At 30.1% G+C, this 12752-nt stretch overlaps 2 protein-coding genes across 2 annotated transcripts, besides 21 other annotated features; both read left to right on the top strand.

Moving 5' to 3' along the window:
• Positions 1-268: 268 nt before the first annotated feature.
• TA17150 (ABC transporter, putative) lies at positions 269-4852 on the top strand (the record flags this gene model as incomplete). Its single annotated transcript, XM_947619.1, has 1 exon — positions 269-4852. The coding sequence occupies one exon, from the start codon at positions 269-271 to the stop codon at positions 4850-4852; it is 4584 nt and encodes a 1527-aa protein (XP_952712.1).
• Positions 686-754: a sequence feature (11 probable transmembrane helices predicted for TA17150 by TMHMM2.0 at aa 140-162, 167-189, 202-224, 289-311, 318-340, 397-419, 838-860, 907-929, 977-999, 1003-1022 and 1077-1108).
• Positions 767-835: a sequence feature (11 probable transmembrane helices predicted for TA17150 by TMHMM2.0 at aa 140-162, 167-189, 202-224, 289-311, 318-340, 397-419, 838-860, 907-929, 977-999, 1003-1022 and 1077-1108).
• Positions 872-940: a sequence feature (11 probable transmembrane helices predicted for TA17150 by TMHMM2.0 at aa 140-162, 167-189, 202-224, 289-311, 318-340, 397-419, 838-860, 907-929, 977-999, 1003-1022 and 1077-1108).
• Positions 1133-1201: a sequence feature (11 probable transmembrane helices predicted for TA17150 by TMHMM2.0 at aa 140-162, 167-189, 202-224, 289-311, 318-340, 397-419, 838-860, 907-929, 977-999, 1003-1022 and 1077-1108).
• Positions 1220-1288: a sequence feature (11 probable transmembrane helices predicted for TA17150 by TMHMM2.0 at aa 140-162, 167-189, 202-224, 289-311, 318-340, 397-419, 838-860, 907-929, 977-999, 1003-1022 and 1077-1108).
• Positions 1457-1525: a sequence feature (11 probable transmembrane helices predicted for TA17150 by TMHMM2.0 at aa 140-162, 167-189, 202-224, 289-311, 318-340, 397-419, 838-860, 907-929, 977-999, 1003-1022 and 1077-1108).
• Positions 2780-2848: a sequence feature (11 probable transmembrane helices predicted for TA17150 by TMHMM2.0 at aa 140-162, 167-189, 202-224, 289-311, 318-340, 397-419, 838-860, 907-929, 977-999, 1003-1022 and 1077-1108).
• Positions 2987-3055: a sequence feature (11 probable transmembrane helices predicted for TA17150 by TMHMM2.0 at aa 140-162, 167-189, 202-224, 289-311, 318-340, 397-419, 838-860, 907-929, 977-999, 1003-1022 and 1077-1108).
• Positions 3197-3265: a sequence feature (11 probable transmembrane helices predicted for TA17150 by TMHMM2.0 at aa 140-162, 167-189, 202-224, 289-311, 318-340, 397-419, 838-860, 907-929, 977-999, 1003-1022 and 1077-1108).
• Positions 3275-3334: a sequence feature (11 probable transmembrane helices predicted for TA17150 by TMHMM2.0 at aa 140-162, 167-189, 202-224, 289-311, 318-340, 397-419, 838-860, 907-929, 977-999, 1003-1022 and 1077-1108).
• Positions 3497-3592: a sequence feature (11 probable transmembrane helices predicted for TA17150 by TMHMM2.0 at aa 140-162, 167-189, 202-224, 289-311, 318-340, 397-419, 838-860, 907-929, 977-999, 1003-1022 and 1077-1108).
• Positions 4853-6821: 1969 nt separating the features above from the next.
• On the top strand, positions 6822-11405 carry TA17160 (ABC transporter, putative; the record flags this gene model as incomplete). Its single annotated transcript, XM_947620.1, has 1 exon — positions 6822-11405. One exon carries the CDS (start codon positions 6822-6824, stop codon positions 11403-11405), a length of 4584 nt encoding a protein of 1527 aa, XP_952713.1.
• Positions 7239-7307: a sequence feature (10 probable transmembrane helices predicted for TA17160 by TMHMM2.0 at aa 140-162, 175-197, 289-311, 318-340, 397-419, 838-860, 907-929, 960-982, 997-1019 and 1086-1108).
• Positions 7344-7412: a sequence feature (10 probable transmembrane helices predicted for TA17160 by TMHMM2.0 at aa 140-162, 175-197, 289-311, 318-340, 397-419, 838-860, 907-929, 960-982, 997-1019 and 1086-1108).
• Positions 7686-7754: a sequence feature (10 probable transmembrane helices predicted for TA17160 by TMHMM2.0 at aa 140-162, 175-197, 289-311, 318-340, 397-419, 838-860, 907-929, 960-982, 997-1019 and 1086-1108).
• Positions 7773-7841: a sequence feature (10 probable transmembrane helices predicted for TA17160 by TMHMM2.0 at aa 140-162, 175-197, 289-311, 318-340, 397-419, 838-860, 907-929, 960-982, 997-1019 and 1086-1108).
• Positions 8010-8078: a sequence feature (10 probable transmembrane helices predicted for TA17160 by TMHMM2.0 at aa 140-162, 175-197, 289-311, 318-340, 397-419, 838-860, 907-929, 960-982, 997-1019 and 1086-1108).
• Positions 9333-9401: a sequence feature (10 probable transmembrane helices predicted for TA17160 by TMHMM2.0 at aa 140-162, 175-197, 289-311, 318-340, 397-419, 838-860, 907-929, 960-982, 997-1019 and 1086-1108).
• Positions 9540-9608: a sequence feature (10 probable transmembrane helices predicted for TA17160 by TMHMM2.0 at aa 140-162, 175-197, 289-311, 318-340, 397-419, 838-860, 907-929, 960-982, 997-1019 and 1086-1108).
• Positions 9699-9767: a sequence feature (10 probable transmembrane helices predicted for TA17160 by TMHMM2.0 at aa 140-162, 175-197, 289-311, 318-340, 397-419, 838-860, 907-929, 960-982, 997-1019 and 1086-1108).
• Positions 9810-9878: a sequence feature (10 probable transmembrane helices predicted for TA17160 by TMHMM2.0 at aa 140-162, 175-197, 289-311, 318-340, 397-419, 838-860, 907-929, 960-982, 997-1019 and 1086-1108).
• Positions 10077-10145: a sequence feature (10 probable transmembrane helices predicted for TA17160 by TMHMM2.0 at aa 140-162, 175-197, 289-311, 318-340, 397-419, 838-860, 907-929, 960-982, 997-1019 and 1086-1108).
• Positions 11406-12752: the final 1347 nt, after the last annotated feature.

Genomic DNA, 12752 nt, shown 5'->3' on the forward strand with positions numbered 1-12752 from the left:
TCCTATAATTATTACCTATAAAGTTTCAACACACATTACTACAATTATATCATCCCTTTTTTTATCCAGTTAATTCACGCCTTTATTAATTCGTATCAAATTGGATCCATTTGTTTTTAATGATTTCTACTCATGTTATTCTGTTTTGTGACATTTGGTGATTTTTCTTTGAAATATTCGGAAATTTTAGATTCTTAAAATTAAAAATTCAATTTATCTTCAATAACTTTCCATTTTTAGTTCTGTTTAGTTTCACATACTGATTTGAATGGGAAGATGTAGAGATATTTCTGAATTATTCAATGAGAGGTTCCAAGATGACCATGATAAACATGTTTCTGAACATCATTACTGGGAAAGTGAATCATACTCCAAGACCTATTTTAAAAAGAAGTCTCTTTATTTAAAATTTAAATATTATGACTCCAGCAGTGTTTTGAAATTCTTTTTCTTTCACTGGGTGGCTAAATGGGCATTTCTTGTTTCCAAACAATATGTAGAGCCATATAAGTTACATCCACTTCCTGTTGCTGATCAGGTCCTACATTGGTATCCAATATTTTCAAAGAACCTTAGTGATGCACTACTTAGATTGGAATCTTATGAAACTAGCCAATATGGACACCCAAATACCAAACCAACTAGATCTGTTCTCCTTCGTGCATTGTTCTTGACATTTTGGAAACGAACATTATTTGGTTTACTTGGCATTGTGTTTACTAATGTTCTTAGTATAAGCATTTCAATACTGATCAAGCATTTACTGGGTATTTTGAACACCAAGTCTTTTACTCTAGCTAAAATATTTCTGTTTCTATTCTCTATAATAGGTTTACAAATTATTGATCAAATATTTAAAGAGAATATTATCTTGTTTATATACAGATTACTCAATATTTGCTATTATTCAGTGGCAATAAGTGTGTTTCAACATGGCTTATCTCATAGACGCAACTTCTATAATAATGTAAACGGATCCAACTTATTAAATGTTTGTAACAATGTTTTACACAGTTGTTCCCCTGATTCCGATTGTTCTAAAAATCCATTGTATTGTCCTGCAAGACGATACCAAAACAAAAATATGTCTCCCAGGATGTTCACGTTTGAGTTTGTCGATTCATTTTACTTATCATGTTTTTTTGAAGCCTTGTTGTTTGCTGTTGATTTTTTGTCAAATTTTATTTATGGAGTTGTTTTAATTTCGACTCAGATTAAGATTGGTTTATGGGTATTGTATACTGTTGGTATATTTTTCATTTTTTTAATGTTTATTACTGAGATCCTAAATAGTTATTTGTTTCACTTTGTCTGTCTTGTCAAGGATTATAGGATTTCAGAATGTATTGAAATTATATCTGATTTACCTTTGATCAAAAAGTTACTTTATGATGATATTGCCATTAACATTATTACTGAGACTAGGAATAGTGAGTTACTATTAATTTTGGTTCAGATGTTCTTAACTTTTCTTAATATTACATTCTATACAATTTGTGTTAATTTATTATTCTATGTCTTGATGAGATACTTTGTAAAATCAGTTAGGGATGCAGAGATTATCACGGACATTGATACTGCTGGCTTCTTGTCATCACTTTACATATTTTTCAAGATTATAGACTCAATGTTCTTGTTCCCCTACTCATTAAGAATCATCACTACTGGCTACGTTTCATACAATAGGGTTAATAAATATCTTATCGAATGTTCTCCTAACTTTTACATTAGTGATAACAAATTCACAGGTTCTACAAAGATGTCCAGCGAAGTTCCAGATGTAACTAATGACATTGACAAGGATGTAGTAGTTTTATATAAGGATGCCTCTTTCTCATGGGTTAACAACAGGAAGGATTTTGTCAATACGAATAATGAGGTTTATTTGAAGAATGTTAACTTCCAGCTTAAGAGGGGTGAAATTGCAATAATTACAGGTTCTCAAGGTTGTGGCAAATCTAACTTCATCAAGTCTGTTCTTGGTGAAATGACACTGGTCGATGGTTGTATGGCTGTAGTTCCCCTTCATACATCAATGCCTATATTTTATGCCTCCGAATATATATGGCTCAAAGAAGGAACCATTAGATCAAACATAACATTTGGATATAGGTTTGATGAAAAAATTTATAACTCAGTCATCAAGGGGCTTGAACTGGAATCTGATATATTATCTTGGGAGAAAGGTGACTTTAGAGTGGTCTCAGATAATGCTCATTCACTCAGTTGTGGTCAGAGAGTTAGGATGGAGATGGCTAGAGCCATTTATGCTTATCTTATATTTAGTAAAGTTAACAAGGATTATAATAGTCAATGTTCATTCTTGATGTGCCTTGATGGACAATTCTATGGTTTAGATCCTTATGTTTCTAGAACTGTATTTCATAACCTGTTCAATTCTAAGAGTGGATTGCTTGTTAAGGATGATTTAGCTGTTATCCTTTCATCATCAATAACATTACTTGATAAGTGTATTAGAACTTCCGACCTGGTTGAATATCACAAAATTCCCATATACCAGATTGATAATAAATCACTCCTGTTTTACTGTTATTTGTCAGATTTTTTTAGGGACAAAAAAACACAAACCGGTTTTGAATATATCACATCACCATCAGGTCCTTATAAGCTAAATTTCTTCACTAAGGATTTGCTAAAACTATGTTATTCAAGATCTAACACCAGACTTGGAAGACGTTTTGTTACAAAGTCCAAATATGAACGATCATTAAACTCCATTATTGAAGAAAATCATTCTAAAGATAAAATTAATCCATACCTACTATATTTCAAAGCAGCTGGCTTTGCCTTTATTTTGTTCATAATCTTTTCTGTTGCATCAAGTATTATGGACAATTCCAAATTTATCATTGCAACTGATCTTACAGATTATATATCCAATAAAACCAAAGACTTCAATGATGGAATCTCAGTTGACATGTCAGAAATTAAATCACACAGTAATTCTGCCCTCAAAGTAATGTTGATTATTGTATCGGTTATTATGTCCTGTTCCTTATTCTCAACCATATTATTTACTATATCATGTCTAGTTGCATCAAGAAGAGTTCATGAATATTGTCTTTCTTCAGTGTTTAAGAATAGTTCATCAATAATCAAAATCAAGAAACAAATTAACCAAATCATAACTTACCTGTCCAATGATATTGTGATTGTTGACAATTTTTTAGGTTGTTATTTACTTCAAGCAATTTTATTATTTGTTTTAACAATTGTCTGTATATTATCATTATTCTATACAATTCCCCTATCAATTCCATTTATTACTATATCATTAGTGGTTGTTTTTGAATTCATTCTATTACAATATATTAAATCTAGTATAAACATCCAATTTTTATATCTCGAATCATCTGGACATATTAACACGTCTTGTGAAAATTCTATATTAGGTTTACCCATTTATAGAAGTTTTAAAAAGGAATGGGAGTTAGTTAACAATATCATTGAGCACACGGATTATAAATCTAGATCATTTTTTTTATATTTTGCTTTGGGGGCATGGGCTTCAGTTTTGTTCAATTGGTTATTCTCTCTTACAACCGCTCTATTCCTCACAGCTCTAATCATATTTGATAAATTTACAAGCTACAAAATGAATGTTGGTTACTTTGGATTAGGTCTATCACTGAGTAGCAGTGTTATCAAATCTTTTAGCAACCTTTCTATGTTATTCACAGCATTAGAAATATCAATGTGTTCAGTTAGAAGATTCCAGTGCTTTATTCCACCTGGCACTAAGTGTGTATTTGATAAGTTCCGTAATGTTCATGAAGAGGACATAGCTGTTAATTCTAGCAAACTAAATTTGAAGATGAATAAGAAGATGCTACTGAAGAGAAGAGCACTTGAGTTCAAAGATACTAAACCCAATTTAATAAAGAGGATGATGTTTAGGCCAAAAATTAACTTCACTGACATTTGCAAATATCTTCCATCTGAACATAGTGGTGTAGTATTCAAGCATCTTTGTGTGTATACATCATCCGAGATGAATGAGGAAGGTCTTATCCTCAATAATATAAATGCGTCACCATCTAGGTCTGATATTATTGGTATCATTGGCAGAACTGGAGCTGGTAAGACAACTCTATTATCTGTTCTACAAAATACCGTAAGGTATAGAACTGGTCAAGTATTGCTGGATGGCAGAGATTTACATGATATTCCCAAGAGTGTCATTAGGCACATTATTGGTGTTCTACCTCAGCTTCCATTTGTTTTCAAAGGTTGGACCATCAGAAGGTTCTTGGATCCAAGGAGACTATTTAGTGATGATGAAATTAATGACGCCCTGGATAACTGTGATCTCCTTGACTTTGTTAATAACCTTCATGGTGGAAGAAAATTAGATACTATAATTGCTCCTAAACCCCTAAAATTAAAGAAGACCAAAGACCAATCAGCAAAAGACTCCTTTACTCATGATGAAGCATTATCTGAAGAAAGTTCAATGACGTTAGATGACCTTAGCTCAGTAGGTACTATGTTATCCGTAAGCCAGCTAAGAACACTTTGGTTTGCCAAACTAGTATTATACAGACATCAGTATAGGATGTTAATCATTGATGAACCTCCATCTGATAATTGTTCAGAACATGGATTTGAGGTTCAAGATATTGGAATACCCATTTACGAATTATTGGACAAATATTTCAAACATTGTACTTGTTTTGTTACAGCACATTATGCCAAAGTCCTTAAATCTTGTACATCAGTTTGGGTAATGCATAATGGTAAACTTATAAAAACATGTAAGGCCTCAGAAGTATCCAAAAATGAATCGATATCAAACATCATAGAGGAGATGGTCAATAAATATTCAAACTAACCTAATGCAGTAATATTTAATGCCTGATGGCATTGAGTTATTAATTTTCAGTCTAATAAATAAATATATATGTTCTTTAATTTTTAAAAGATTAGAGTTCATTATTTGTTACTAGTTTTAAAAATGACATTTAAGCTGATATGATCCTAAGGTGTCAAGTGAATTTAAGATGTGTATTAATTTATTATTTTATGATTTAAATATCTATATTAAATAAAATGGAGAAGATGTATATATTTAAATTAATCATATTATAAAATATATTCCATTATATTAAGAATCCTATTCATGGGGAATATTATTTAATACTTATGGTTAATTATCTTTGAATCATACTTTATAATTTGTGATTGAGTATAATTATTGATATAACTATATATCTCTATTTATCTTTAAATGTGTACTGTTTTATGTGATTTATATTAAGAAATTATTTTAACCTTTATTACTTAACAAATATTCATGATATATTTTATATCATACAAAATCAAATTCCTTAAGGTTTATTGTTAATTTATAATATTTTTTCAGGTCTCTTAAACGCTTTTCAGCCAATGTTCCTTTAACTATTTCTACTCGTTTTTTTGACATTTTCCAGTCATAAAAATAATCATAATGTCTGATAGCATGATATTCATACAATGTGTTGGAGTATGCGTATATATTGTCTATTCCTTGTGTTTGAAAATATTCAACTATAAGGAAATTTGACTTATCCTCAGGACTAACCTTTAAAACATTATATGAATACAATTTAGTATGATTAATTACATGATTTCCAATAACTTCAGCCTCTGACTCATAATATCCTACTCTTGTTAAATTCATGGACTTAACATATTTCCATAGATCATAATCCCAGTAATTGTCACTGTAATCATAATAAACATCGAAACTTATTTTAATACTATTGTACCGGTTATCAAATGAATTAATAACAGCACAATCAATTTCGTTATTAAATATCTCTCCAAATAATGTATAAAAACATACATTTATGTTTTCACTTAATTAATGATTTACCTTTAGACAGAGATTATATGTCGAAGGGTTATTTTTTTATGATACTAATGAACTATTATCGGTATTAAATAAATATCATCAAATTTTGTAATTAGGCGTTAGTTTTTATCAACATTAATGATAAGTGTGTTAAATATATATTTAGTATGTATATTTCCACCTAGATTAGGTAGAACCATGATAATGGTATAATATAATAATATATAAATTTATAGCTAGATTAAGGGTTTTATGATGGTTCAAATTATGAGTGGTGATGGGACTATTATTAAGGTACCAGTTTAGGTATTAAATTGATATCGATTTTTTAAACATGTTGTATGAGAAGTATGGATTAGGAAAATAATTGCATAAATGGGACATAATTTAATATAATAACATGAAATATAGAGTATTATTTATGGCTTCGATTGTTGGTATAAATTATATTTTATTTTGTTGTCAACTTGTTATTACACTCTATAATTACTGGGGTTGATACTTTGGGGCTATTTGATGAGAAATTCTTATATTTGACAATTAATTCTCGTCTCTGATGAGACACTTTACTTTGTAGCATATAATAATTATTTGTGTTCTTTATAGTTTCATAAATTTCACTAATACATACGTTGTATTGGCGGAAGACTACACCATTACCACTTTTCTGGGTTCTAACTTTAGTTTTCCATTATTATCAACATTGGACTGACATTTTAAAATTAGTGGGTTAAAATGATTTCAATTATCTCAGAATACTCCTAAACCTTGTTATTTGAATGAGACTAATATTTACTTATCGTATTTCTCTTTACCAATAATTGTCATAAACCCTTAATTTGACATTTATTTCATCGATTATCAGACGTTTAAGAATTCAATGTTAATTACCATTTAGAGACCAGTTTTATAATTCTAAATATAAGGTCATAACAGTTTAATTCTATTATCTCTATATCCTCTTTGAATGGGAAGATGTAGAGATATTTCTGAATTATTCAATGAGAGGTTCCAAGATGACCATGATAAACATGTTTCTGAACATCATTACTGGGAAAGTGAATCATACTCCAAGACTTACTTAAAAGATCCATACCGTGGTAAAAAATTTAAATATTATGACTCCAGCAGTGTTTTGAAATTCTTTTTCTTTCACTGGGTGGCTAAATGGGCATTTCTTGTTTCCAAACAATATGTAGAGCCATATAAGTTACATCCACTTCTTGTTGCTGACCAGGTCCTACATTGGTATCCAATTTTTTCAAAGAACCTTAGTGATGCACTACTTAGATTGGAATCTTATGAAACTAGCCAATATGGACACCCAAATACCAAACCAACTAGATCTGTTCTCCTTCGTGCATTGTTCTTGACATTTTGGAAACGAACATTATTTGGTCTACTTGGCATTGTGTTTACTAATGTTCTTAGTATGAGCATTGCAATACTTGTCAAACATCTTTTGAAAATTTTAAACACCAAGTCTTTTACACTCCTGAAAATATTTCTGTTTCTATTTGCTATAATAGGTTTACAAATTATTGATGGATTATTAATCGAGAACTTCACTTTTTATCTAAATAGACTAAGGCTTATATGGGAGTATTCAGTAGAAGTAGGTGTGTTTCAATATGGCTTATCTCATAGACGCAACTTCTATAATAATGTAAACGGATCCAACTTATTGAACATTTGTAACAGTGTTTTACACAGTTGTTCCCCTGATTCCGATTGTTCTAAAAATCCATTGTATTGTCCTGCAAGACGATACCAAAACAAAGATATTACTCCTAACATATTTACATTTGAATCATATGACTGTTATTTTGTTTCTTTGTTTGTTGAATCTTTAATACCAATTATCGATTTTTTGTCCAACTTTATCTATGGAATTGTATTAATTTCGACTCAGATTAAGATCAATGTATGGTTGTTGTACGTACTTGGTGCCGTTTTCACATTTTTGATGGTTTTCGTTCAGATCCTAAATACCTATTTATTTCACTTCGTTTGTCTTGTCAAGGATTATAGGATTTCAGAATGTATTGAAATTATATCTGATTTACCTTTGATCAAAAAGTTACTTTATGATGATATTGCCATTAACATTATTACTGAGACTAGAAATAGTGAGTTACTATTAATTTTGGTTAGAATATTCTTAACAGCTTTCAATAAATCATTGTGTGTTATATGCAACAATGTGACGTTTTTTGTCTTGATGAGTTATTTTGTAAAATCAGTTAGGGATGCAGAGCTTATTAAAGATGTTGATACTGCTGGTTTCTTGTCATCATTTTACATATATTTCAGGATTATCAATTCAATGTTCATGTTACCTTCTGCACTTGGGAAATTAGCTACTTCATATGTATCTTATAACAGAGTTAATAAATATCTTATCGAATGTTCTCCTAACTTTTACATTAGTGATAACAAATTCACAGGTTCTACAAAGATGTCCAGCGAAGTTCCAGATGTAACTAATGAGATTGACAAGGATGTAGTAGTTTTATATAAGGATGCCTCTTTCTCATGGGTTAATAACAGGAAGGATTTTGCCAATAATAATAATGAGGTTTATTTGAAGAATGTTAACTTCCAGCTTAAGAGGGGTGAAATTGCAATAATTACAGGTTCTCAAGGTTGTGGCAAATCTAATTTCATCAAATCAGCTCTGGGTGAAATGACACTGGTCGATGGTTGTATGGCTGTGGTTCCCCTCCATACATCAATGCCTATATTTTATGCCTCTGAATATATATGGCTCAAAGAAGGAACTATTAGATCAAACATAACATTTGGACATAGATTTGATGAGGAAATTTATAACTCGGTTCTAAAAGCCATTGAACTGGAATCTGATATATTATCTTGGGAGAAAGGTGACTTTAGGGTTGTTTCAGATAATGCTCATTCACTCAGTTGTGGCCAGAGAGTTAGGATGGAGATGGCCAGAGCCATTTATGCCTATCTCATATTTAGCAAAGTTAACAAGGATTATAATAGTCAATGTTCATTCTTGATGTGCCTTGATTCACAATTCCATGGATTAGATCCTTACGTATCTAGACTTATTTTCAACAATTTGTTCAATTCTAAGACTGGATTGCTTGTTAAGGATGATTTAGCTGTTATCCTTTCATCATCAATAACTTTGCTTAATAAGTGTATTAGAACTTCCGACCTGGTTGAATATCACAAAATTCCCATATACCAGATTGAGAATAAATCACTCCTGTTTTACTGTTATTTGTCAGATTTTTTTAGGGACAAAAAAACACAAACCGGTTTTGAATATATCACATCACCATCAGGTCCTTATAAGCTAAATTTCTTCACTAAGGATTTGCTAAAACTATGTTATTCAAGATCTAACACCAGACTTGGAAGACGTTTTGTTACAAAGTCCAAATATGAACGATCATTAAACTCCATTATTGAAGAAAATCATTCTAAAGATAAAATTAATCCATACCTACTATATTTCAAAGCAGCTGGCTTTGCCTTTATTTTGTTCATAATCTTTTCTGTTGCATCAAGTATTATGGACAATTCCAAATTTGTTCTTGCAACTGATCTTACAGATTATATATCCAATAAAACCAAAGACTTCAATAATGATCTCTCAGTTGACATGTCAGAAATTAAATCACACAGCGATTCTGCCCTCAAAGTAATGTTGATTATTGTATCAGTTATTATGTCATTTTCGTTAATATCAATATTATTATTTACTGTATCTTGTCTAGTGGCATCAAGAAGAATTCACGAATATTGTCTCAACTCAGTGTTTAAGAATAGTTCATCAGTAATCAAAATCAAGAAACAAATTAACCAAATCATAACTTATTTTTCATCAGATATTATTTTTATTGATCAATATATTGGATATAGTATTTATATTGCATTTCTATCATTCATACAGACTGCTATTTCCATTGGAACACTATTCTATACAATTCCCTTATCAATTCCATTTATTACTATATCATTGTTATTGGCCTTTGAATTTGTGGCATTGAAGATTATTAAGTTATTTAAGAACATTCAACTGGGATCACTAGAAACTATGTCACAAATTAACATAGCCTCTGAGGATGCTATACTGGGATCACCAATTTACAGAAGTTTTAAAAAGGAATGGGAATTGATTAATCATGTTGTTGAAAGAAGTGATTATAAAACAAGATGTTGGTTTTTGGTTAAGGGAGTGAATTCTTGGATTATCATTTCGTTAAATTGGTTATTCTCTCTTACAACCGCTCTATTCCTCACAGCTCTAATCATATTTGATAAATTTACAAGCTACAAAATGAATGTTGGTTACTTTGGATTAGGTCTTTCACTGAGTAGCAGTGTTATCAAATCTTCCAGCGATTGTTATTTTTGTTTCGCTAGGTTACAAGTTTATTCATGTTCAGTTAGAAGATTCCAGTGCTTTATTCCACCTGGCACTAAGTGTGTATTTGATAAGTTCCGTAATGTTCATGAAGAGGATATAGTTATTAATTCTAGCAAACTAAATTTGAAGATGAATAAGAAGATGCTACTGAAGAGAAGAGCACTTGAGTTCAAAGATACTAAACCCAATTTAATAAAGAGGATGATGTTTAGGCCAAAAATTAACTTCACTGACATTTGCAAATATCTTCCATCTGAACATAGTGGTGTAGTATTCAAGCATCTTTGTGTGTATACATCATCCGAGATGAATGAGGAAGGTCTTATCCTCAATAATATAAATGCGTCACCATCTAGGTCTGATATTATTGGTATCATTGGCAGAACTGGAGCTGGTAAGACAACTCTATTATCTGTTCTACAAAATACCGTAAGGTATAGAACTGGTCAAGTATTGCTGGATGGCAGAGATTTACATGATATTCCCAAGAGTGTCATTAGGCACATTATTGGTGTTCTACCTCAGCTTCCATTTGTTTTCAAAGGTTGGACCATCAGAAGGTTCTTGGATCCAAGGAGACTATTTAGTGATGATGAAATTAATGACGCCCTGGATAACTGTGATCTCCTTGACTTTGTTAATAACCTTCATGGTGGAAGAAAATTAGATACTATAATTGCTCCTAAACCCCTAAAATTAAAGAAGACCAAAGACCAATCAGCAAAAGACTCCTTTACTCATGATGAAGCATTATCTGAAGAAAGTTCAATGACGTTAGATGACCTTAGCTCAGTAGGTACTATGTTATCCGTAAGCCAGCTAAGAACACTTTGGTTTGCCAAACTAGTATTATACAGACATCAGTATAGGATGTTAATCATTGATGAACCTCCATCTGATAATTGTTCAGAACATGGATTTGAGGTTCAAGATATTGGAATACCCATTTACGAATTATTGGACAAATATTTCAAACATTGTACTTGTTTTGTTACAGCACATTATGCCAAAGTCCTTAAATCTTGTACATCAGTTTGGGTAATGCATAATGGTAAACTTATAAAAACATGTAAGGCCTCAGAAGTATCCAAAAATGAATCGATATCAAACATCATAGAGGAGATGGTCAATAAATATTCAAACTAACCTAATGCAGTAATATTTAATAATGCCTAATGGCATTGAGTTATTAATTTTAAGTCTAATACATAAATATATATGTTCTTTAATTTTTTAAAAGATTAGAGTTCATTATTTGTTACTAGTTTTAAAAATGACATTTAAGCTGATATGATCCTAAGGTGTCAAGTGAATTTAAGATGTGTATTAATTTATTATTTTATGATTTAAATATCTATATTAAATAAAATGGAGAAGATGTATATATTTAAATTAATCATATTATAAAATATATTCCATTATATTAAGAATCCTATTCATGGGGAATATTATTTAATACTTATGGTTAATTATCTTTGAATCATACTTTATAATTTGTGATTGAGTATAATTATTGATATAACTATATATCTCTATTTATCTTTAAATGTGTACTGTTTTATGTGATTTATATTAAGAAATTATTTTAACCTTTATTACTTAACAAATATTCATGATATATTTTATATCATACAAAATCAAATTCCTTAAGGTTTATTGTTAATTTATAATATTTTTTCAGGTCTCTTAAACGCTTTTCAGCCAATGTTCCTTTAACTATTTCTACTCGTTTTTTTGACATTTTCCAGTCATAAAAATAATCATAATGTCTGATAGCATGATATTCATACAATGTGTTGGAGTATGCGTATATATTGTCTATTCCTTGTGTTTGAAAATATTCAACTATAAGGAAATTTGACTTATCCTCAGGACTAACCTTTAAAACATTATATGAATACAATTTAGTATGATTAATTACATGATTTCCAATAACTTCAGCCTCTGACTCATAATATCCTACTCTTGTTAAATTCATGGACTTAACATATTTCCATAGATCATAATCCCAGTAATTGTCACTGTAATCATAATAAACATCGAAACTTATTTTAATACTATTGTACCGGTTATCAAATGAATTAATAACAGCACAATCAATTTCGTTATTAAATATCTCTCCAAATAATGTATAAAAACATACATTTATGTTTTTTCACTTAATTAATGATTTACCTTTAGACAGAGATATGTCGAAGGGTTATTTTTTTATGATACTAATGAACTATTATCGGTATTAAATAAATATCATCAAATTTTGTAATTAGGCGTTAGTTTTTATCAACATTAATGATAAGTGTGTTAAATATATATTTAGTATGTATATTTCCACCTAGATTAGGTAGAATCATCATTATGGTATAATATAATAATATATAAATTTATAGCTAGATTAAGGGTTTTATGATGGTTCAAATTATGAGTGGTGATGGGACTATTATTAAGGTACCAGTTTAGGTATTAAATTGATATCGATTTTTTAAACATGTTGTA

Source organism: Theileria annulata, chromosome 4, assembly GCF_000003225.4.
Source record: "Theileria annulata chromosome 4, complete sequence, *** SEQUENCING IN PROGRESS ***".
Lineage (NCBI taxonomy): Eukaryota > Apicomplexa > Aconoidasida > Piroplasmida > Theileriidae > Theileria > Theileria annulata.